This window comes from Anoplopoma fimbria, chromosome 4 (assembly GCF_027596085.1).
Source record: "Anoplopoma fimbria isolate UVic2021 breed Golden Eagle Sablefish chromosome 4, Afim_UVic_2022, whole genome shotgun sequence".
Lineage (NCBI taxonomy): Eukaryota > Metazoa > Chordata > Actinopteri > Perciformes > Anoplopomatidae > Anoplopoma > Anoplopoma fimbria.
In genome coordinates this window covers 6,454,253-6,480,187 of record NC_072452.1, presented here as the reverse complement: position 1 = coordinate 6,480,187, position 25,935 = coordinate 6,454,253, and the positions used below count along the sequence as shown (strand labels likewise).

The 25,935-nt window shown below is 40.0% G+C and overlaps 3 protein-coding genes across 3 annotated transcripts; 1 reads left to right on the top strand and 2 right to left on the bottom strand.

Moving 5' to 3' along the window:
- Positions 1–357: 357 nt before the first annotated feature.
- On the bottom strand, positions 358–6,411 carry hprt1 (hypoxanthine phosphoribosyltransferase 1). Its single transcript, XM_054597054.1, has 9 exons — positions 6,219–6,411; positions 4,236–4,342; positions 3,330–3,513; positions 2,745–2,810; positions 2,189–2,206; positions 2,018–2,100; positions 1,797–1,843; positions 1,580–1,656; positions 358–1,453 (listed from the first exon to the last, which is right to left on the bottom strand). Exons 1-9 carry the CDS (start codon positions 6,264–6,266, stop codon positions 1,406–1,408), a joined length of 678 nt encoding a protein of 225 aa, XP_054453029.1. The 5' UTR covers positions 6,267–6,411; the 3' UTR covers positions 358–1,405.
- A 2,111-nt stretch (positions 6,412–8,522) lies between these two features.
- On the bottom strand, positions 8,523–16,006 carry phf6 (PHD finger protein 6). The gene is made up of 11 exons (XM_054597772.1): positions 15,896–16,006; positions 13,540–13,705; positions 12,894–12,995; positions 11,628–11,761; positions 11,472–11,518; positions 11,049–11,209; positions 10,802–10,945; positions 10,603–10,707; positions 10,376–10,509; positions 9,819–9,948; positions 8,523–9,334 (listed from the first exon to the last, which is right to left on the bottom strand). Exons 2-10 carry the CDS (start codon positions 13,669–13,671, stop codon positions 9,819–9,821), a joined length of 1,089 nt encoding a protein of 362 aa, XP_054453747.1. The 5' UTR covers positions 13,672–13,705; positions 15,896–16,006; the 3' UTR covers positions 8,523–9,334.
- Positions 16,007–20,263: 4,257 nt separating this feature from the next.
- On the top strand, positions 20,264–24,156 carry cab39l1 (calcium binding protein 39, like 1). The gene is made up of 9 exons (XM_054597342.1): positions 20,264–20,592; positions 21,106–21,252; positions 21,347–21,511; positions 21,744–21,862; positions 22,658–22,826; positions 22,933–22,992; positions 23,076–23,141; positions 23,270–23,413; positions 23,604–24,156. The coding sequence occupies exons 2-9, from the start codon at positions 21,136–21,138 to the stop codon at positions 23,793–23,795; spliced, it is 1,032 nt and encodes a 343-aa protein (XP_054453317.1). The 5' UTR covers positions 20,264–20,592; positions 21,106–21,135; the 3' UTR covers positions 23,796–24,156.
- Positions 24,157–25,935: the final 1,779 nt, after the last annotated feature.

Here is a 25,935-nt window from a genome sequence, read left to right as displayed (position 1 = left end):
AGCCCAAAAATTAATTAGACAACAATCTCAAATAATCTTGCTATTTGGACACATGAAAAGCGGGAGGAAAATATCCTTTGTAATTTGCTCAAAAGTGAAAGGGCGTTGAGCATGTATTTCTTTCATTCAACTGTAAAACCTTTGATACTAGAAAGTCCGAGTTCTGTCAGCTCCTAGAAATAAACTAAAATACCTAAATCACTAAATATTTTTTCTTGGGGGGGGGAAGGTAATTTATCTTTTCTCCAACTCTACTTCATTAACAAGTATTTCCTATATTGACTGGCCACAAATAATTTCAATGTTCCAAGTATTTGGTGTTATATTGTATACAAAGCATGTACTGAAAACCAATAGTCAGAGGAAGCATGTGAACATTTAATGGCTGGTATTGCAAAATTCAGTCAACACTGGTTTACAGTGATGGCATCATCAGATGAGGGCGTTTTATAGAGTAGAAATGGAAAGACAAAAACAGCTATTTAAATGGTTTCTGATTCAATGACAGTTAAATACAGATTAAGCATTTCAAATGTGATTTGTATTTCAACTTTAGTTTAAGTATCAATAGAAAATGTACATATCTGGACACTATACATATTTTCCAGCATAAGCAACATTTATGTGTAAACAAAGTATTCATGCATCCAATTTCTTTGTTCAACATAAAAGACAAATACTCATAAATACTCATAAATAAGAGTATATTTCATCTTCATCTTATTATCTATGTGTTTAATGAGGAACAGCAGCCAACATTTGCTTTGCTTTGCTTTTCAACACAATCTATCTTAAGAAAATCTTACGACACACCACAGGAGCACAGAAATGTGTTTTATCCCAAAATACACATACAGATGTCAAGAAAATGTAACATCATCTTTAAGAGTGACAATTAAACAGCTATTGATAGTTCAAGGTAAAAGTAGAATTACAATAAAATATTTCATTTCATAAGAGGTTGTCAAATCAATGTGGCACAACAACTGTGATATTGTCCTTAAAGCTAGCAGAGTTGCTTTGAATAAATGACATCATCGTTTAAAGAAAAGAAAGAATGAATCAGTGTGGCGGCAGAGACACATTATACGAATTTCAGGTGAAGCTCAGCTCCATGCTGTTTCACCAAGACGTGGTTCTATCTAAGTCAATCAATTTTCTCAAAGGTTGAATCTAGTGTGTGTGTGTGTGTGTGTGTGTGTGTGTGTGTGTGTGTGTGTGTGTGTGTGTGTGTGTGTGTGTGTGTGTGTGTTTGCTAAACAGAGTCATCACTCCAGCGGTGTGTCCTCAGAGACCCTGAGAAGGCCAGGTATTTTTACGACACAAATATGAAGCGATAAAATATAAAATGGACAGCAAAAGGGGAAGATATAACCATACATTAGATACCATTACGAGGTGCTCATCATGCCTTGTATTTCTCCTTTCCTGATTCACTAATGACGCAGATATGCTGAAACAGAGAAGGATCAATGAGTGCTATTGCATTAACATACAGGTACAAACTGTTTACACAAACTCTGATAAGCATGAAAACAAAACATTACATTACGTTTCTTCATCCATCTCAAATACTTACATTTAGATCCCTAAAGTACTCGTTGTAGTCTAGCGCATATCCCACCACAAATTTGTCAGGCACCTCGAATCCTACAACTGAAAGAAACGGGCGAATAAATCAGCTACTGGTCTTTGTAGTGAAATGAAGGTATGCTAAGCCTCATTCAAAATCACAGATACAGTACATTGCACTAACTATACATTTCACAAGTAGTCTAAAGAAGTCTTGAACTTACAGTCGGGTCGGTAGCCAACGCTTCTTGGTGTTCTCTTCACCAACAGACTGGGGACAGAAAAAAAGCTGATCATAATACTGCTATGTAATATAAGAAACCTTCTGAGATAGCCTTTTAGTGAAAACAACCACAGTCTATTATGAAACAGCCAGAAAAACACTGTGTTCATTATCACCATCACATGATTCCACAAGATAAAGAGTTATGTGTGCTCAGATTACCTTGCTACTTTAACCATTTTGGGATTGAACTGTTTGAGGAGCTGCAATAACGTCTTCATTGTCTTCCCTGTGTCAATAATATCCTTTAAACACAGCATGAGAGAACATTGCATTAGTCTTGGAATAGAAAGCTGTTCACTTTACTAAAGCAGAAAAACACTCTGTACGTACCTCCACGATCAAGACGTTCTGTGTAAAAAGAAAAGAACCATCACATTAGTGAGAACCAGTGGTCTGGATTCATTTCATTTTAGTGTGCAAATAAACTGAAGAGGAATGTGACACGAGTCTCTGGAACATTACATGAAAGCAATGGGTTTGCTCAAGTGTAGCACAATATTCATCATTATCTTTCTAGTTTTCTTTGTCTTGTTAAATGTTTTGTATTGTGTACGTTGAAGACCCCCTTGAAAACGAGTTGGTACATCTCAAGGGGTTTTTCCTAATAAAGAATTTCCAATATTAATCCCCACCTTGACTTTCCCATAATCCTGATCCACACACTTGTTTGCAAAACTATATATCAACTAATAATAAGCAGGACATTTTAAATGCCTATTCATGTTGAAAATGATGGCAACGTACAGCGAGAAACGATATGATGGACAACAGGAGGAGGAAGATGGGTTTCTCATTTCAAGTTCATTTAATTTTAAGTCACAATTATTATTACAAAAATGTATCTCAATGTTTTAGTCATGATCATGCTGCCTTCCATATTTCTTACCTTTCCTGTCAATGTAGACAGGTCATCTCCACCGATCACTTTGATTTCTCCTGTTGACTGGTCGTTCTGGGAGGATAAGAATTAAGTGGACATGTTAGACTTCATATTATATAGTGTACAGGTGAAGAAAGTGTATCAAAGAACAAACTGGACAATATGGAGCTTGATTTGAAAAAAACTAAAAAAAAAAAAACTTACTGTAGCTTATTGCATGTTATATTATATATTACGCTATGCATCAAAATGTACAAATTTACATTCAGTGTTTCTCACCTAAACTGATTATGTTTGTTACTAGGAAATGTTAAATAGTGGGCTGTTTTATGCACATTTTGAGTGGAAGAACTTTTAAGGACTGGTGGAGGTGGAAAAGTAGTCGTTTTACTGGAAATAACATGTGACAAAGTGTAATGGACACAGACATAACCCTAACCCTTATAAAAGCATTGCTCCGTACTGTTTTTTATGGCCACAGGGTAACTTTGAGCATCCTAACAACACAGAATACAAAGAAACTGCTTTATTGCAGCACATCAAAAGTGAGACATGTGAATACAAATAAGAACAGCTGATATATATATTTACACAGTAGCTCTTGAGGCGGATGAAGTCCACGGTCATTGGGATAGAGCGGTCACTGTTCCTGTTCAGGGCCTTGATGTAATCTAGAAGGTCTGCAAAGAACTTGTAGCCTCCTTTGAGAACACACAGGGCCACGATGTGGTGCCCCCCCATTTCCTTCATTATCTCTCTGGCCAGTCTCTCTGTCCTGGGGTCACGTGGGAGGGGGGAGGGAGGGAGGGGGGAGAGGAGAGGGGAGAGAGGGAGGAGAGAGAGAGAGAGAGAGAGAGAGAGAGAAAGGATGGTCAGCTCAGTTTTCTGCTGCAGTCAGCAGTAGTTCCTTTTTGTTTGTGTCAGCAGGCACGGTTTTCATCATCTAAAGCACTCCCAAGTATTACAATAAAATACTTCCACTGCAGTACAAACTTTTTGGCAAATAGTATTTTTTTTCAAGCCACTGGATAAAATATGATTACTTCAAATTTGAATCGGTTTCTGACTTTGTTTAATGTTCAGTGGGTTTACAGCCAATCATTGAGACAACCCACCTTTAAGTTAGTGCTCAGCAATGTGGAGATACTTTTTACTAATTAACTCGAAATAATTGGTGCTTTAAACAACATATTGACACAATGAGATTTTTGAGAAATAATCATCTGTAATATGGGTACAACGACTAAGTGGAGAAAGGCAAATAATAGAACAGCTTTGTCAGGAAAGATCCGAACATTACATCACTTTACTGTGAAGGAACCCTTTACAACCAAGGAAAGACAACGCTTATGCCACGTTATCGAAGGCAAAGTATAAGACGGTATCTAGCGTAATATCACCGTATTTATATAATATTGCGCTAGTTTTAGTTGACCCCAACAATATCCTTCAATTTTCACTATTCAACTCCAAGCTGCTAAAAATGTGGCCTCTTACCTGTCCAAGATGAGTCCATGTGGGATGTAGACCCTATCCAGGTCAGTGGCATAGTGCTTTGGTATGCAGAAGAGGTCCAGGTCATACCCCTGCTCATCATCACTGATCTGAAAGAAAACACGACACAAAAGGGATTAAAAAAATAATAATCTCAGGGGTATTACCTAACACGGAACATTCATCTAAGGGGATGAGGTCAATGAGGGTCTAACTTTCCCACTGACTCCCTCTTCATATATTTTACTGTCTCTACCGTCTTCTGCCACAAAACACACACTCTGAGAACAATGCTTTATTCTGTAAAGCTTAACGAGCAACAGTGGTTGTAAATACTAAGTGTAGATTCTCAAACTGCCTGCCACATGAACCCAGACTACATAACTGGTATCATGTGACAGCTGGGAAGCCGGCGCAGAGCCCGAGGTGCTGTGGGAATGATGGTAAAGACCAAGAGCGCACTGACAGTATTTATACCGATGCAGAGTCTGGGTTCTTCTAAGTTGACAAATTGTCATCGCTCTCCTAAACGCTGGATCCGAAGCCCCCGTCCTCACATCACATCTGGTTGAATCAGAGAAAAGCATTTCCCCTTGTGGGAAAATGAAAAAAACATGCCCATCTGTTTGGGCTACACCCTTTCAACTCCAAAATAATGACTGATACCGAGCAGATGTCCTCGTGGTAACATGAGCTGAAGGAGTGTTTTCCACTGTTGGACGTGAGCTAGCTATCTGTTATTCAATGAAGAAAGTCAAACACTAAAAAACCATGGAAGGGGCCTCCCTGAACTTCTAGCAGGCAAAGTCCATGTTTGGCAACACTGCACTTTGCAGATAATGGGATTTCAAATGTAACACAGGAGACAGGATCTTGCCCTTCCTTTTTTGATGTTGCTTTAGCAAACTCATTCCAGTGTCGTCGAGTGGGTCAGCCATCATGACATTAAAACACTGGCTTCAAAATGCTGGAAATGTCCTGGAAAGCAAAGCGCATTACTTATTTACTAATTCCAGCCCAGGTCATAGTGGATGTGTTGCAAAACTGCCTCTTGTGCTGTAAATCATACATTTCCATTTTCTTTCCAGAAACAAAAAAAAACACTGAACACAATCAAACGGCTCTTTTTCTAGCACTATTTAACACCTATTTTAGTTCCGAATTAAGCTTAAAGGGCTTAGCACTTATTGTATTCGTATTAGTTCGTTGCACTTATTGTATTCGTATTAGTTTGTTTCACTTATTGTATTCGTATTAGTTTGTTTCACTTATTGTTTTCGCCTCTGCACTATACTTTTGCTCTGGTTTATGCTCTTAGATGCTTGTTTAAGAAAGGAGATGCACTTATGACTTCTGGTGACTAGTAGTTCTCTTGAATACCTATGTTGAATACACTTATTGTAAGTCGCTTTGGATAAAATTGCTGCTAAATGACTGTAATGTAAAAATGACTGTAATGTAAAAATGACTAATGTAAAGACACCAAACTTTTGGTAACACACTAGAAAGCATCTTATCCTTTGAGGACATTTATAACCTGTATCATGTGTGTGCATTATATTCAGAACTCTACCCTGTGCGCTCTCACAGTGATTTTAAAGTAATGTTTTGACATACGTATAAAGCCAATCTGCTATTGTATTTTATGCAAATGATGCTTTACACACACCATCATCTATGCACCGTTCCTGACACTCTCAAGAGGAGCTTTTAAACACGCCCCCTTGCTTGTATCTCGTGCGTTTCTTGCCTTCTGGCTGCAGTTATGTAACACAAATAAAAAAAATTTAAAAAACCTGCAATTTGCTGTCGGACCCACAAAAAAATGTTTGGATGTGGCACCCAAAAAAGCGTCCCGTGCGTCATTTACGCAATGTGTGCGGAGCGCGTGTATGTGATGTGTGCCGCAGACAGGCCACGCTGACGCTGCGTAGGAAACACAGTCTATACATGCTGCTGGTTTGGTGGGGGGGGGCAGACACTTACCACAACACAGGGGCTGGATGTCGCCATGTCCGCGTCGGTGCCCGCCATTCAGCTGTATGTAGGAGACAAAGGCGCACTCTGAGGTCGGTTCCGCAGACGCTTCAACCTTGTGACAGCGCACACATGGAGGTGGCTAGCTCCGCTGCTACACCAGGCTGCTCTCTTGTTTCCGGGCTGCGGCTCTACAGTAGCTCTGCTGCGGTGCGTGTGTGATGACGCGGGAGCGCGGCGGACCAATCACAACGCGTAGGAGCCACAGGGGGGCGGGGCTTAGCGTTAGAGCTGGAAAGCATGCTTACAACTTCTGGCTGCTTAAACTCAACAATACAGGTTTTTAAGAAGATGTAGCTCATTATGGTGAGGATATCCTGTCAGTGTGCAGGTGGATGAGCAGGTATTAGACAGGTTATTAACATGACTGAAGTGAAGTCTGCTCTGCTGCTGAATAAAACTGCTGTTTACCTTTTTAGGGCACGTGCCATGTTGACCAGGCAGCACTGGGGGGAATGAGCACACCACGTGCATTTAGATGGCAACGTGCCAGTATAGATTTAGTAGACTTTTTTTTAAGTTTCATCACTTTTGGGCCAAGAAAATAAATGCTTCAAAACACCAGTTTGCCTTCATTTTGGGATTAATCGACATAATATCGAAAGCAATTGATTGGATAAAACATATTTTAAAACTTTTTTTCTTTTGGGTGTCTGATTATAATGCTATGTGGGATGGGTGTGACCAGGGGGAGATCAGGATAACCATGCTTCTATAGTCCTTGTTCTGGCTCTGCCTATGGGCATGTTAACTCACTTTAACATCATATAATACTTATTTACTCCCAGTATAACCACTGTTGTTCTAATATTATTACAGATATAACTCCCTCGCTACCTGAAGAGGACACTTATCAGTCCTGATCGAAGTCCAAGTTCCATGCTATGCACCAACACTGAGTAGGTTTTGAGCCCGTTATAACAATGATAATAATATTAATAATAAAATCGTTATTTATATAGCAACTCTCAAATGATCGTTACAAAGTGCTTTACAATAAAAAAATAGAGCAAATGTAGCACAAAGAGAATACAGTGATCTAAAAGCAAAACAAAAAACATAATAAAAGTTTAATTTCAATAGTTAATTTTCTATAGTCTAGGAGCCCTAACTGCAAAGGCTCTGTCACCTTGTGATATCACACTTTGTACTGTGTAATATTACTGCATATATATATATATATATATATATATATATATATATATATAGCTGGAGGCAGGAGGGGGTTTCAAGATTTTCTGGAGAAAGAAATGGTCTGATCCTTGAAATGTTTCAGAGATGATGAAAGCAGGATTGAAACACTGATTTAATGGGTTTGTCTAAACTGAGGTTCTGATCAAAAATGACACCAACATTTCTGCAATGCTGAGTTATAGAATGGGACAGTGACCCAAGAAAGTTTGATATTTGGGTGATTGGACTATCTTGATCTTTGATTAATATCTCTGTCTTATGAGCATTAAGCTGTGTACATTCTTTAACATCCACTTGCGGATTTCTTGAAGCAGGTTGGTCTGATGGTTGTTTGCAGGGTCTTCTGGGTAAAAAGAGAAACTGTTGTATATAAGAATGTAAATGGATAAGAGAATTTGACTAGTTGTTATGTAGAAAAGAATAGGAACCCAGCATAACGCATTAAAACTGAGCTGTAAAATACAGTAAAAAAAAAATGTAAATTCAGTATTTTTTTTCCGTTGCCCTATATAAGTATTTTAAGGAATAATGGAACACTGGTAAATCTGCAGGCTTACCACATTTGTATCTGGTTCAGCAAATGTTTTACTATAAATCTTATAGCAGCCTTACATAGTCATGATTTGACTTCTGACATAAACTACATCAACATAGAGCTTTACTATAATCGATGCTAACGGCTTTACTAGCAGCATACTACATCAAGGTTTCTACGTATTATAGTGTGGACCTAATTATTATCTATTTAAGTGCATTACATTTGCCAATCTATATAAATAAATTGCCCAAATTCCTCCATACAAAGTAGTTTAACAGGAGCAGGAGCTCCAGATAGGAGCAGGTTAGGCCTTGCTGTGAATGGAGAGCTCTGACTTTATATCACGGCAGCTTATGTGACATTCCTCACTCCTCAAACCTCCCCGCAGGTCTTCTTCACCTTTAACATCCTGGGACCGGCCGGGAGTACTGCTCTGTGTTTCGAGTGCCCTACGGACACACTTTCCAAATAAAAGACTCACTCAGTAAATGTGTAAAATAAAAATATTTTCTATTTCCAATCATTCATGGGTACATTTGTAGAGATACAGGTAACAGTACATCAAAGAAGTCAGGCCATCTCCTCTAAAGAGCTCTACATTGCCCTTTGGTAGCTAAATAATAAAAAAAAAATGCCACCTTGAACAGTGAGGGAAAAATCCAAGTGCATGCTGGCGAAACTTGTAATGCGACTGTCTGAAATCCAGATATTCAAAAAATTACTCATGATGATAATACAGTAGCAAAATATTACATATCAAGAAAGAAAGGCTAACATGAAAAGAGTATTCTTAAGACATGATTACAGAAACAAGGTAATCAAACTGCACAACTTGATAGAGTGACTAGTAACAAACAGACCCCTCTGAAAAGTGAGTCCTTAAGAAGCGAAGGAAGAGCCAGAATGCATTTGTTTCAGCAAGTGTGTGTCATGTAATCTGCAGGGGGGGGACGGGGACGGGGGACATGGGCAGTGAGTGACAATCAGAAGATCAGTCCATCAGCTTTTACCCGCCGAAACAATAGATGTATTTGTAATTGAGCCCGTCGCTGACTTCTGGAGAAGATGAGCCGTGGCTTTGCGTGATCCTGCAGCAGTCTGTGAGCAGCTCATCCAGACGAGTCAAAACTGGGTTTCACATGTAGACGACATCTGGCGCACACTGGGACATCGTGTCCATTTACTGGGAGAAACCGTGTAGATAAAAAAAAGGACTCTTGGGAGCTTGTAGACCACGACTTTGTGAGCGGGCTAAGATTGAGTATAAAAAAATATCCCTCCGTCGTATTCAAGATCTTCTGGTTTCACCCCACGCCACATCCATCAGACCAACCTGTAGGAGAAGCATCAATGAAATGACAGGAAATGTTAAAACTCTGTTTATTAAGATATAATAGCATACTTAGTAATCCCAAAGGAAAGGTTGGTCCCAGAGATTGAAGAGACAGAAAAATAAAAAAAACAATAGTCAAAATATAAACATAAAAGACACCAGTGCCAAATAGAATAGCAATAAGAATAAATATAGTACAAACTAAAATTCAACTTAAATAGAAAAAGTAAACTCCCAAAAAAAGTCTATAAGACGTAATACTAACACCAGTGCCTGATAAAAACTAAAATAGAAAAATGAAATTGTGCATGATATTGAGAGTTATATTGGCAATGATATAAAAAAAATGAAAAAAAGTTATATTGCACATGATATTTCTGCTGTAGGGAAACACTGACACCTCACGTTTGACATGAAAGGTGTACATTTAGTATGTTTTAAACATAGTTTGTGTGTGCAGCAGCAACAACCACTAATAACGCACCTAGTTGCCGTTCACTTGCGTTGACGGTGTTTCTCCGTGGTTGTTTGCTGCCCTTTGTCTACTGCGATTCTCCCGTTCCTCGTCTTCTTCATCCCTCTCCTCGTTGCCGCTGTGGTTCTTGCAGTATAGTCTTTAAAAAAACACCACACGCACTTGTTGAGTGAAACTGAATTTAAACAGAACTTTCTTTCTAGGAAATTAGAAATCCACAGAAGCAGTCTCTAAATGGCATTAATCAGCATTGTGATCGAGCCGAGGACGACCATGTCTGTGTTTTTCTTCAGGTGTACAAGTTAAACATCTATCATATTTTCACATGTACAAAATAAAAGCTTAAATCAGATTCACAAGGGCATTTGTGAACAGCCTTTACAATAATGGCATTCAAAGCCTAAGTGCAACCTGATGATTATATGCAAAACTTAACATCAAAGTGAAAAAATGATCATGTGGTCACAATTACTGTAATTATGCAGAGAAAATCTCCATGTTAAAAATACAATAATACAGTCAAAATCTGTAAATCTGGTTGCGAGGGGAAAGCTAGTTGAGCTCACTTGTAGATGCCACGCGCCATGTTTTCAATGTACTTGGCTTTGTCCTGCAGGCCGCAGTGATAGTGGTAGGTCTTCACACACGCCTTGATCTCACACCCAATGGTGGCACCCAACTGAGTGCAGAGTGTGCATTTCTGTAAAAACAACATTTTATTTATTTATTTTGTCAAATATGATAAGCTGTTTTTTGTCTTTAGACAGTTTAGAGGTTATACAAATCTTCCCACCATTCTTTTCCCCCTCTTGATTTCCTGGATGACTGTCTTCACGTCAAAGTTTCCAAATTCAGCCCGTGACGTGGTGGTCAGCTGCACCGTCCCCGATGAGAAAAGCTGGACGGGATCATAGATGACACAGATATAAAAGTGACAGAATTGTGAAAGCACATTCACAGTATAAAGTGACCCCCCAACGAGACAATCTTACCATGCACTTGTAGTGTGCAGCCACTTTTTTGGAGTTGTCGGTGTGAAGCATGCCTCTTTTCTCGTTCTCTTCCTCGCCGGCGTGACAGAAGCCACAGCGCTGGCCGCCGTCCGCCACGCTGGCCCGAAGAGGTGACCTGTCCCGCTGGAACACACAAGACAACAACGCTCATTAGTCCGAGCTCAGACAACAGACCATTCCAGTCAATCTCACAGATTGCATTTGCGAACAGATGTGCTGCCCTTACATGGGAGGAACTCTCCTCGTCTGCCGCCTGTGAGGAAGTGGAGCGGGTGTCCTCTGATTGGCCACGAGAACCGACCTTGGCTCGTCCTTTCTCAAACCTTCCTCTGCCCCTACTTTGTGGGGGCGACGAGTCTGAATCGCTGGCCACCGCTCCCTCTTCATCTAACGAAGAAACAACAGGCCTGATTAGGACAAACTTTTCAGTTCATTACATATCCAAGAAAAGAATCATGCAAGCATTTTTTTATTGACAGTTTAGAGACAAATAACGCATCAAGAACTTTAATCAGACTACATGTAAAGAACAAGACAGATAATCGGGGCAATTCCTGTAAGAGCATGTTTTGCAGTAGAATATTAATTTGATATAAAATGAAAAATGAATCCAATCAGCCTTATGATATAACAGATGTTCATACTTTACCTTGAATTCCATCCTGAGAGGCATCCCGGTGTTTGCGACAGTAAACACTATGTTCGGGAGAGAAATAAACATATTTTAATTAAATCTAACATGAATGAACAATATATATTTTTGTTTGCAGTAGGTTTGTGCTTGATCAAAGGCAAAGTGGCTTACAGGTAAATCCCTTGTGAGGGATTCTCTTTGATCTGAGCTTTGTCCTTCAAAGCGCAGTAGTAGTGATACGTCCTCCGGCACGTCTTCACATCGCAGCCGATGGTGGCACCCGGCCGGTGGCATGAAGAACACATCTGACGGGAAGGAAACAGACCTACATCTTAAAAGGAAAAACAGCCAAGCACATGCACTACCACAACCATTGATATCCATTTAAAATAGCTGACAACTAGTGAGCTGCTTTTTTCAATTAGTAATGTTAAACGTGACTTTACGACGGGGGTCTGAATAAGAATTACTGACGGACACCAATCTCTGAAAGGCAATATGTAAATATCATGAAATGATGGCATAGGATAATAAGATTATTATTATTATTTATTTTTGAAATAGAACAAAACAGCAGAGAAAGCTAAAAATGAAAAGGCTGTAAATATCATGTATAAATATAATTATTAATCAGTTTGTTAGCATCTTATTAAAAAAAACATGTATATGTAAGTCGTAGTTGATGACTGTTAATTATATACATAGGTATAGGAACTAACTGATACATAACGCCTAGAGATATGTGTATAAATAAACACTGCACCTGATAATATACTGGTAACCTTTTACAGAATAGTGTTGATATAATATAATGGCGTGAGCAAGAGCCAGAAGGATTATAATAAAGTAACTTAAATATAATGTGTGACAGCGATTTTAATTTACAGCAATATAAATGCAAATTATATTAGACATGCTGCCAATTAGACTAAAATTGCTTTTCAGCGTCAGACTCCTCGGATATTCACATACATGAAGAAAAAAGTGCAGCTGGTCATCTTCTAATAGTTTGTCAGCTTGAGGAATGAGCCACAACCTGTTCTTTCAAAACAACATGTCTAATTCTAGATCTTATTAGATGGAAAAAGGTGATATTCCCTAATTAAACATGAGATAAATCATGAGACGGTACAAACTAGTAACAACACCTCCTCCGTAGGAAACGTACATATGGGTTCAGTATACATCCACACACATATACACTATGTATTTACAAGATAGACAGGTATCCACAATTAAGGTACCATACTCTCAAGTGTATAAAAACATGCATCATCATCATCATCATTAGTTATTATCTGTTCAATAAAGCAGCTAGTGCATATTCTCATATGTGCACAGTGTTTGGATGTGGGGGGGGCTGTTAAAATCTACAAGTCATACACATTTGAATTAAAAAACATTTATGGACAAATTCTAACTGAGAGGGGCACTTACCAATTTATTTCCCCTCTTGATCTCCTTTTTCACATCCTCGATGGAAAATCCTCCGATGTTTTCGCTGTCTGAGTGAGATGTGACCAGGGCAGAGGAGAAAAGCTGCATGGGACATTTATTAACAGAAAAATGTAAATTGGTTTGTGCAGTCTTTTATTATGATGATGAGAAGTGCAATATCTGCATTTTAATTTCCCTCATGACCACTGCCGATGCACCATTTTTCACACTGATAGATGTCACGTGTTTAAACCAGCATCTGAACTGATTTCACAGTGACGTGATTATCGTGAAATGTAAATGGTATGTAGGAGTGTGTGGAGCAGTGCAGTGGAGGTCAGGATCACCCAGAGGACAAGAAGACACACTGGGGCCCATCAAGATCATTTACGGGGGATAAATCACCTCTTTCTGCTAAATTTAGCTTTTCATTTTTAAACCGTTTCCCTTTTTTTAACTTTATGAAATGCCGAACTTATTTATACAGGAATATAAGTAGGTGAAACAACAGCAAAAACACAAAATCCAAAGTTGTTTCTGCTGATTTGTTCCGTATTTTACATTAGTTACTACGTTTACCAGTAAGCATGCCTAAGTCTAGAGGGATCACAGGCTACAAAGGTTGAGAGCAGTGTGCTCTCCTCACCATGCACTTGTGGTGGGCTGCCACCTTCTGGCTGTCCGACATTATCAGCTGCCCGCACTCCTTGTCCCGGTTGGTTCTGCAGAAGGCACATTTAAGCAGCCGCGATGCAGCTCCTTTCTTCTGTCCCGACATGACAAAAGGCTTTTTTGTTTGGTTGATCAAGTCTCTGATGAAAGAAACAAAAACAAAAAAAAGACAAATTTGTTAAGTGAGAACGACAAGATAGCTTCACAGTTCATAAGCTGGTAGATCCTTTTTTCATAGATATTAATAAAGCATTTAAAAAACACTTGTAAAATGCACTCAATCATACAGTTACACTGCCTGGCCATGTTCTCTTCATTTACAGTATAACAGCTTTCATACACATCGACGCACTTGTCATGCATGTTGCTCATAATCGCAACTCACATCTGACTCAAACTTGATGCCGCAAGACTCTGAAATGAATACAATATGTTGGTGATGCCCAGAGTCATTGGCAACATAGATAAGAATGAATTATGAGGTAACAGTAGGCAACAAGATAACAGAGTTTGGAGTTGTTTATTCAGTTATTATTGTGTTCATAATCAGGGATTAACAATGTCAAAACATCCCTCACAGGTTGAATTATTGTACACTAACCTGTACTCTGGAAAATCAAGTTCTTTCACAAACTAAATGTGAGTATTGTGAAATAATATAACCCTATGGTAGGGAGCCATTAGAACCCCTTAACTACTACTCCAAGTAACTCAAAGTAGAGCAATGAAAGTCATCCAAAGAAAAGTCCTGTGTCCTACAAACACTTGACCAACAAAGCCTCAGACGGATCCCACACAGGAACCGCACATTTATTACTAGACTACAGCCTGACACTCTGTCAACTTCTGATCCTCGTTCATTTTGGTCTACTGTGCGATGAAGAGTCTCTGACGGCCTTTAGTGTGACTACGGAAAATCAAGAGTGTCCAGTAAAACCTCTGACCTATATCAGAATTTTGTGAGATCCTGTGTGTGTGTGTGTGTGTGTGTGTGTGTGTGTGTGTGTGTGTGTGTGTGTGTGTGTTTTAATTTACATTTATCCCAGCCATAAATCAGACTAAACAGGATATAGGTTTATGGAAATCAGAGACAAACCAATTTACCTTACAAAGAGGGGCTTCCTCTTATTGCAGGCAATCCCCCCCCCCAAAAGAGTAGCATTTCTGCAAATGATGCAACATGTTTTTTATTTCTGCACACACAGTCTGCTCCAATATTCTACAACATCTCGTCTGCCCCCAACTTGAAACCATCCCAGTCTCTAAAGAAAAATAATGAAAGGGTAGAAAATATTCAATATTTGACTGTAATGCCTCAGTGAGCACACACACACACACACACACACATTACCAACAGCTGGGATGATTTCAGCTGCATCTTTTTTTTTTTTTTTTTTTTTTATCAAACCTTTGTATTGTATGTTAAACAATATATTTTCTTAAAAAAAAAAAATGATGCAAGATTAGTTAGAAATCCATCACTGCTGTTGAACGTAGGGGAGGAGATCAAATCTGTGCCGTCATGTGCACAGAGATATCCTGTTATAGTCCACAGATGTATTAAATATAAGCAGTAAAGAAACATGAACTTAATCCTTAACAGTCCACAAATGAAAGTGGGTGTTTCTTTTTCTTCTAACTCACAATAGCAGTGTGCTGCGACGCCTTTGATAGAGCCACCACAGCCTCCACAGCCCAAGGCCGGGGCTTCACTGCGGCGGCTGCATCAGCGGTGCAAACACACATCCCTGCCCGGGCAAAGGACAGACAAACCCGGGTACCCACCACCGTGTGCTCTCTGAAACGCTCTCTTAGCTCCGTGTTGTGTTACATGGCGATGCCGTGCTCGGTGTGAGACAAGAGCGAGGGAAACGTACTAAAAAATATAATAATAAAAAAAATGAAAAAGTGCACACACATTTCTCTTGCAAAGTTTTGAATAGAAGGGGGTGTGTGTGTGTGTCTCCATCTGCACGAGACTGAGTCCGCTATAAGTGAGGACAAATGTCCACCACCACCACCACCACCGCCGCTGCTGCTCTCCGACGTGTCCTGCAAGGCCTCTGCATGTGGGGACACCCAGCTGGTCATGGGGACACTTCTGCACTGCGTCCCCGCTGTGTTTACCGGCTATAACGCGCTTTAAACGCGGGGGGGTTCTCACTGCAGGCGCGCGGGTGTTCGCAGCCCGTTCTGGAGCAGAGAGAGCCTCCACGCGAGATGTGTCCCCGTGCGGGAGACGCCAGCTGAGCGGCCCGGAAAGAGACACACGAGAGGCCGGACAAGCAGGCGGCCGCCGCCCGGCCTCCGCCACGCAGCTCCCCGCTTACCTGCTCGTGTAGCCGTGCAGCGCCGGGCCGGTGAGGGACGGCGGGGGGACGTGTTTACCGAGCAGCGCCCCGTGTTTTCTCCCCGTCCTTCAGAAGTGATCGTGAGCCCTTTTTTTTTTTTTTTTTTTTTTTTTTTTTTTTTTTTTTTTTTTTGAGCATCAAGCGAGCTACAGCGCGCGCGCGACAGCAGGACCTCCGGAGCATGGCTTTCAGAATAAAAGTCGTGTGGGTGAATGTGCGTGGCGAGGTTTCAACCATGAAGAGACGCCGGTGCTTTACAAAAAAGAAAAAAACTCATGAAAATGGCTTTATTATCGATGTTTAATATCCAGTCGGGCCATGTTTTAAGCAGCTTCACAAATACATTTGACAAGAACTTGTTTTGTGTCAGATTTGAGTTGAAAAAAGAGTTGTTTCAGCTAATTTCAGGTATTTTTGTCACCAAACTGTAAATTGTTCAGTGCTTGCTCTGTAATGCCTAATTTCAAGGTATTATTCATATAGTCCTATGTGTAATCTATACTTGAATGTGTGTGCACAATACTGAGTGGGTGTTAGTTAGGGGCCCATCTGCCCAACAGCAAAGCTTGGGCCCTTGAGAGGTTAAATCCGGACATTATCAAGTGACAGCATCAATATAGACATTGCAGTACCAAAATGAATTATACATATTGTTTTATTATGGTAGATATTATATAGAGTAATTGGCAGAGGGCATAAGATTGATCCTTGTGGAACACCCTGAAGTCATTGGCAACAAAAGTAAATACCTCATGAAAATGGCTTTATTATCGATGTTTAATATCCAGTCGGGCCATGTTTTAAGCAGCTTCACAATACATTTGACAAAAATTAGTTTTATGTCAGATTTGAGTTGAAAAAAGAGTTGTTTCAGCTCATTTCAGGTCTTTTTGTCACCAAACTGTAAATTGTTCAGTGCTTGCTCTGTAATACCTAATCTCAAGGTATTATTCATAAAAAAAAGTCCATATAGTCCTATGTGTAATCTATACTTGAATGTGTGTGCACAATACCAAAAAAAAATCAATGCAGGGTTACTTGTGGTTCCTAGAGTATATAAAAGTAGGATGGGAGCCAGAGCCTTCAGTTATCAGGCTCCTCTTCTGTGGAACCAGGTTCCAGTTTCAGTCCGGGGGGCAGACACACTCACCACTTTCAAGAGCAGGCTTAAGACCTTCCTTTTTGATAGCGCTTATAGTTAGGGCTGGTTCAGGTTCTCCTTGGTCCAGCCCCTAGATATGCTGCTATATGCCTAGACAGCCAGGGGAATACCTAGGATACACTGAGCTCCTCTCTCCTCTTCTCTCCCTCCATTTTTATGTATTAATCTCCTATTTATGCACATTACTGATTTTGCTTCTTCCCCGGAGTTCTTGTGCTTTCTCGCCTCGCAGGTTCCCAGGAATCGGGGTTATATTTGGACTGTCTTCGTGCCACCTTCTGAGGCCCTGCTGACACCCACTACTACTACCACTATCATTATTAGTCACATTACTATTATTATTGCCTGTACTATTACGCTTATTGACTTGCTTGTACCCTGGAGTCTTTGTGCTTTCTCGCTTCGCAGGCTTCTATAAATCGTGGCTGTACCTGGACCGTGGTCGTGCATCCTGCTACGGCCCTGCTGACACCGACTGCTACCACCATTATTATTACTAGTCACATTACTATTACTATTACCTGCACCATTTAAGCATTTTAGCTTTACTTCCACCCTGAAGCCCTTTTGCTTTCTCGTTCTGCAGGTTTCCATGAATCGTTGTGGTACCTGGACCGTAGTTGTGCCTCCTGCTGTGAGCCGATTGACACCCACTGCTACTTCGATTATTATTATTAATCACATTACTATCCCTATTTTCATAACTATAATTCTACTGTAATAATTGCTGCTGTTATTATAAGTAGTCTTATTATATGAACCATTTATGTCATATACATTGAATGTGTTGTATCTCTGTTATGCTGTTCATTCTGTACACATGACATCTATTGCATTCTGTCCATCCTGGGAGAAGGATCCCTCCTCTGTCGTTCTCCCACAGGTTTCTTCCTTTTTTCTCCCTGTTAAAGGGGTTTTTTAGGGGAGTTTTTCCTGTGCATGTGCACAGATTGTAAAGCCCTCTGAGGCAAATTTGTAATTTGTGATTCTGGGCTATACAAAATAAACTGAATTGAATTGAATTGAATTGAATACTGAGTGGGTGTTAGTTAGGGGCCCATCTGCCCAACAGCAAAGCTTGGGCCCTTGAGAGGTTAAATCCGGACATTATCAGGTGACAGAATCAATATAGACATTGCAGTACCAAAATGAATTATACATATTGTTTTATTATGGTAGATATTGTATAGAGTAATTGGCAGAGGGCATAAGATTGATCCTTGTGGAACACCCTGAAGTCATTGGCAACAAAAGTAAATACCTCATGAAAATGGCTTTATTATCGATGTTTAATATCCAGTCGGGCCATGTTTTAAGCAGCTTCACCATGGATTTGACAAAAACTTGTTTTATGTCAGATTTGAATTGAAAAAAGAGTTGTTTCAGCTCATTTCAGGTCTTTTTGTCACCAAACTGTAAATTGTTCAGTGCTTGCTCTGTAATACCTAATCTCAAGGTATTATTCATAAAAAAAAGTCCATATAGTCCTATGTGTAATCTATACTTGAATGTGTGTGCACAATACTGAGTGGGTGTTAGTTAGGGGCCCATCTGCCCAACAGCAAAGCTTGGGCCCTTGAGAGGTTAAATCTGGACATTATCAGCATTATCAGCATCAATATAGACATTGCAGTACCAAAATGAATTATACATATTGTTTTATTATAGTAAATATTATATAGAGTAATTGGCAGAGGGCATAAGATTGATCCTTGTGGAACACCCTGAAGTCATTTGAACTCTACCATAAAGATATGATTTGAACCAGACGATCAATCAAAACCAATGAAGAACAGCTTATTTTACAGGGTTGTGATCAATGGTTTCAAAAGCCTCAGGCAGTTGTACAAAGAGTGCAGCATAATTGTATTTGACATTGCACTATATGGCCAGGTCTAAATCCGCAGTTCTGAGTGAAGAGCATTTTATCCTCTAGCAATGCTCGTAGTTGTGAGTTGACGAGTGACACTTATCTAAATATGCTGGACTGATGTTCAGGACTTCAGAAAGAAAATGACTACTAATAAACCTAATGCTCTAGGTATAAAAAGTATCCTGCGTTTCACAAGTGGTAATTGTATTCATATTAGTCTGTTGCACTTATTGTATTCGTATTAGTTTGTTGCACTTATTGTTTTCGTATTAGTTTGTTTCTGTACTTTTGCTCTGGTTTATGCTCTTAGGTGCTTATTTAAGAAAGTTGATGCACTTATGACTTCTGGTGACTAGTAGTTCTCTTGAATACCTATGTTGAATACACTTATTGTAAGTGTATAAAAGCGTGTAAATGTAATGTAATGTAATGTAATGTAAAGTACAGTGATGTAATGTAATGTAATGTAATGTAATGTAATGTAATGTTATGTTATGTAATGTACAGTAATGTAATGTTATGTAATGTACAGTAAAGTAAAGTAAAGTAAAGTAATGTAATGTAAAGTAATGTAATGTAAAGTAATGTAATGTAAAGTAATGTACAGTAAAGTAAAGTAATGTAATGTTATGTAAAGTAATGTAAAATAATGTAATGTACAGTAAAGTAAAGTAAAATAAAGTAATGTAATGTACAGTAAAGTAATGTAAAGTAATGTAATGTAAAGTAATGTACAGTAAAGTAAAGTAAATTAAAGTAAAGTAATGTTATGTAATGTAAAGTAATGTAAAGTAATGTAATGTAATGTAAAGTAAAGTAATGTACAGTAAAGTAATGTACAGTAAAGTAATGTAAAGTAAAGTAATGTAATGTACAGTAAAGTAATGTACAGTAAAGTAATGTAAATTAAAGTAATGTAAATTAAAATAAAGTAAAGTAATGTAATGTAATGTAATGTAATGTAAAGTAAAGTAAAGTAATGTAATGTAATGTAATGTACAGTAATCTAATCTAAAGTAATGTAATGTAAAGTAATGTAATACAATACACAATGCAAAGTTAAATTCCATTCACACATAAAGTGAAAACTCTCAGTACATGTTTTTTCCCCTTATCTTTCTGGAGAATGTAGGTGCGCTCGGTTTCCGTCACGGGGCAGTCCGGCTGACGGGGCTTCCCGTTTATTCTCTCATCAGTCCACCCACACCGGCCCCGAAACATGCGTACCTAAAGCGCAGTGGGAGTTCCTACGACTCCGCATCGGTTAAAGAGGATTGGACAACGGTAGTGGCAGTCATTTTGTAAAGCAAAACATACCCGCCCAGTGTCCCTGGGACGGGAGAGGACGGGGGCTACAGCAGAACAGGGAAATGAAGTTGTCAGACGGGCGACTCTCTCTCCACAACTAGGCGGCTACAGGCGAGGTGACAGGCGGTCACGAGGGGAGGGATTCACGTGAAAACCCACAGCGATGCAGGTCGGACAACTGAGCAACTTGTAGCTTCGATCAGACAACTTTATCTCCGCGTTACAGAACCTTTCAAAGTAAAAGCGTCGCAGCGGGGACGACCTGCTAGCAGCTAGCTGAAGCTAACCTTTAGCCGCACAGCTCCTCCAGCTTCAGACTCCACAGTCCCGACGGTGAGTCCTGACTGTGTGTGTGTGTGTGTGTGTGTGTGTGTGTGTGTGTGTGTGTGTGTATGTGTGTGTGTGTGTGTGTGTGTGTGTGTGTGTGTGTGTGTGTGTGTGTGTGTGTGTGTGTGTTGCCCTCTGTCCGCCTGTTCACTGCCTGTTTTTCTGGTTCCTTGCTAATGCTAACTAGGTCACAAGCTAGCTGAACTTTGCTGCTGAGTTTGGCTGACATTGTTGCCGCCTTGTTCTCCTCGTTTGGTGAGGTTGGCCTGGGCTAATGCTAACTATACACACTCATAACAAAGGGGTGGGGGTGGTGGTGAAAGTGTTAGTTTAGCGCTAATGGACCCGCATGCTCTTTGGAAACTACTGTGATGTTAGCATGCGAGCTAGCTGCGGGTCTCTGTAACTCTGCACTGTAACTTTTCAGGCTCATTAGCTGTTTTGTTGCTTGAGAGCTTTTCAGCCATTTCCTGATGCAAACAGGTCCAGGAAGCTGATCTGGTGTTGTGTTTCCTACAGAGATCAGGGCTTGCACCACCAGTCTCCATCATGCCTTTTCCTTTTGGGAAGTCTCAGAAGAGCCCAGCTGACATAGTGAGGAGTTTGAAGGAGAATGTGGCGTACATGGAAAAGATGGATGCTGGGGACAGCAAAAAGTGTGAAAAGGTCAGCTATGAACCGTCTCATATTTATGATAATTGTCTGTCATTCTCATCCCCACCTGATGGTCTTGGTCTTTCACTCTTTTCCCCCACTAAAGGTTGCAGAGGAGGTGTCCAAAAACCTGGCCTCCCTGAAGGAGGTGCTTAGTGGAACCGGGGACAAGGAGCCTCAAACCGAAGCAGTGGCTCAGCTTGCACAAGAGCTGTACAACACCAACCTCCTCATTGCTCTCATTGCAAACCTGCAGAGGATTGATTTTGAGGTGTGGGGGGGGGTGCACTTTTTTTTTCTGCAATGACTTTATTTGTGTTTAAAGTATTGATCTTTTTGTGCCGACACCAAATGATCAGGGTTGCTCCCACTGCAAGCCTGATTTGAACATCGATGCCCTGAGCAATAAAAAAAAAAAAAAAAAAAAAGTCTTTACATATCATCAGCACCCAGTCAGCCATTAACCTCTCTGTGTGCCTTCTTTTTTTTCTTCTTTTTTACAGGGGAAGAAGGATGTGGTTCATTTGTTCAGCAATATTGTGAGACGCCAGATTGGCAGCCGTACACCCACGGTAGAATACATCTCTACGCAACAACAAATCCTCTTCATGCTGCTGAAAGGGTAAGTTCATATTTTCAGGCTACAGGAACTCAGTGTTTTATGAGTGCTTTATATGTACAATGGCCTCTTAAACACTGTTAAACTGTAACGGTTTTTTAGTGGACTTTTTCAAGCTTTATTTTTGTAGGTGAGAATTACTTTCCCCTCCACATGCCTCATGATTTTCCGAATTACCCATTATGTGTTTCAACAACTCCCGGAGGAACGAGCGTGAACTTGTTGCATTCACCTGTGGGTAACGAATGTTGATGTAGACAGTGATAGCAGTGCTGGTTTTACTGCTCTGAAAAACTGAGTCATCCTGCCTACTCGCAGAGCAACATGTCTCACGGCTGCAATGCGTTATGGTCTGTTGAAGCTGCTGTTTTGCGGATCAAATGCCATCTTTGCCACTTGCCGTGTTTTTGAGCTTTGATCCAAAATGTCACGTCTCTAAAAAAAGGACAATCCAGTTTTGATAGTCAGAGATGGACATCAAAACCTGACATTTAACGATGATGTTAAAGATGATTCTTCTGCTAATGGGTTCCCTTTTTGGTTAATTGTCTGCATTTGGCCAGCCATCTTATCTCACCGTGTAAAATAAGACCTAGCAGGGTAATGCTCACCAGTACAAATCCAAATTGAATGCCTCAATAACAGTGTTAATAGTGTTTATGATGGATTTTGAAGAGACTTTGCTTATTTGCTCTTTTTGTTTGTTACATCTACAGTGTTTGTTTTATAAGTAGCCTATATTCAGTTCTGATGAGGCTAATGACTTGACCTGGGCCTACCATGTATCAACCTGTGCAGGTATGAGAGCGCAGAAGTGGCTCTGAACTGTGGAATGATGCTGAGAGAGTGCCTGCGTCACGAGCCTTTGGCGCGGACAGTGCTCTTCTCTGAAGACTTCTACTGCTTCTTCGGTTATGTGGAGCTCTCAACCTTTGACATCGCCTCAGACGCTTTCGCCTCATTCAAGGTACAGTGCCATATTTTCTTTTCTGTTTCCAGCATCTTCATACCAACAGTTCTTCTCTAATACTTTGGTCTCTTTTTTTTTTTTTTTTTTTTTTGTTGCCTTTCAGGATCTCCTCACAAGACACAAGATAATGTGTGCAGATTTCCTGGAAAACAATTATGACAGGGTGAGCCTCCTGTGTGGTTTTTGATCTTTAATCAAAAGAATGCTTAGCTGTGCTTACTAATAAACATGATAAATGTCGGTCAGGTGTTTACAGAATACGAGAAACTCCTGCATTCTGAGAACTACGTCACCAAGCGTCAGTCTTTGAAGGTAGAACCTCCACCTCTCTGGCCAAATCAAATCACTTTTTTTGAGCTTTCAAATTCAAGTGTTACTGACATGCTCTGCCAAGGTTTTACAAAATTGTTGCATTGTTGTAATAACATACTGTTTTTCAGCTCCTCGGGGAACTTCTGCTGGATAGACACAACTTCACTGTCATGACAAAATACATCAGTCGGGCGGAGAACTTGAAGCTGATGATGAACTTGCTAAGAGACAACAGCCGAAACATCCAGTTTGAAGCATTCCATGTGTTCAAGGTGTGCACATTAACCACGTATCCTCAGTGCAACTATTTCCTGTTCAATAATCCAGTTTTACTGTGAAATGCTGCTGAGATTAGTTGGTAACATATTGAAAGCTGTGTTTTTTTTAAGAGAAGTGTGTATCTCAGTTTAGGATGAAACTTTTCAAATCGCCTCTCATCTCTGTTGTCCCTTTTTTCCAAAGGTATTTGTTGCAAACCCCAACAAGACTCAGCCCGTGCTGGACATCCTGCTGAAGAACCAGGCCAAACTCGTGGAGTTCCTGGGCCACTTCCAAACCGACAGATCGGAGGATGAGCAGTTCTGCGATGAGAAGAACTATCTGATTAAGCAGATCCGGGACCTGAAGAGGCCCGCAGCGCCAGAGGAAGCTTAAGGTGGAAGGAACGACTGCTCCCATCAGGTGGTAGATGTATAGGTGGTGGCTGGAGCTGCAGACGGCTAAGAGAGAGTCTAAAAGACGTGCTTCATTAAATTTATTATTAACAAAAAAATATAGGGAAAAAAGCAAAGATTACTTCCTTCACTTTCATTTTCTGTTTTTTTTTTTTTTCTTATTTAGTGTGGATGTGGAGGTGATTTCCATCCAGCAACTTGAGTGGGCCAAGAACTGTTATTTAAACCATAGTGCTTCTTCTTTGGTGATGATGAAATGCATTTTAGTCCGTTCTTGTAATGTTGGACCTTAAACTGTTACCTTTCCACAGACATTGTTGCTGGCAGAGACCTTAGGCGCCCCCCCCCCCCCCATTCACAGCCAACGTGTGTTCTTGAAAGTCTTTCTCAGAGACGTGTCTATATTTTAGAAATAGAGAAGCTTAGGAGAAGGATAAATATATTATTTTTCTAATGTATCTTCATGGTAAACAGTTTAAGACATACAGTAACCCTTCTCTCTGAACAATGTTTAGTCTAACTAATTGCATAGGTTTGGTTTATTGCCTTATTGTGAAGCTGTTGATTTGTACCGGGACTTAAATGATCTTCAGCTATATTGTTTTTTTGCAGAGAGACTCGTGGATCACATTGGCCTGGTCAGCATAGAGTCACTTTTGGTGATTTCCAGTGTAGGTGTTTGGCATTTTTGTTTGCATCGTGTGAGGTTACAGAGGTCACAAATGATCCCGCAGCGCTGTACTCGCCGATGCATTAGCTGGCACAGGAAGGGGAAATCAAAACCATAGAGGAATCAATTAATTGCGCTGTGATTTTTTTTTTTCTTTTTTTTTTTTTTTTTTTTTTCTGTTAGGCGAGGCTTACGTGACTGAAATAGAAGCAAGGCATCAGATAACGCTGCAGGGTACCAGCTCACCGCTTACATGGACAGCCAGGATAAACCGATTGATCTCATCCTCGCACACAGAGCACAGATAGAAACCATTCATTTGAAACAATGATTTAACAAACGATGAATAAATGGGGTTTTAAAGTACCTGATGTATGCTATATTAGGCATTTCTCCTTTTACAGCATAAGCACTGCATAACGCTAGAAATAATATTGCAGTTTTCGCGGAGACGTTGCTCATGAAGATGCATCAAAAGTATGTTGCAGTGTCAATCTGTTATCAGAGCATGAGGTGTCATTTCAAATGAGTGGGCATGCCGAAGAGACTTCCTACTAACTTTCAACAGGAAGTGCTTTTTTTTCCCTGAACAAGTTCCTTCATTTGGTTTTCATCTGACACGTATTGATCATCTGCTACACTAGATGTGATAACTGGGCAGACTGTAGGTAATGGACATTTGATTTGAAGAACTTGATCCCATGTCAACAATAACTCTGGTCCATGCCAAAGAATACAGAAAGTCTTCTGATCTGATTTCTAATAATACATATTAATAGAATACACTGTAACATGCTTGCGGCGCTTCAGAAAGCAGGTCCTGTCAGATGTCGACGCATTGTCAAAATAATCCATCTTTTAAAACTAGAGTTTGTTTTGGCTGACAAGCACTGAATCCATCGAGTTCCTCACAAGTATCGCTGATTAGTTACTTTTCTTAACAAGAAATAATTGCCTTACTTCTGCCATTGTCACTGAAATGGCGTATTAGGGATCTCAAGATATATGTTGTCTGTGCGCACAGTTTCTAGTATATACCTCATGGGATTTGAGTTTGCAAATGCTGTGTTCTCTTTCTCTTTCCTTCCTAGACAAGATATATTTTATTCGACTGTTCAAAAAATCCACAGCAGTGGTTTGCATGCATGCCTGAACTTGACATCCATATATGTTCAAACTTGAACACGGACTGCAGCCTGGTTTTCACAATGGAAAACTAGATTTTTAAACTGAAATATTTCATCGGGTGGTGCCACACAAACGTTAATTCATAATGAATTGCAGTGTGCCACCTCGTAATGAACGTTGCCTTATTTAAAGACATTTAACCGATCGTAATGATCATGTGAAATTCCAGACTTTTTTTTTTTTTTTTTTTTTTTTTTTTTAAACCAAAGTCAATATGAAAAGGATAAAGATGTACATTTCAATTCTCCAATGCATTACCAGT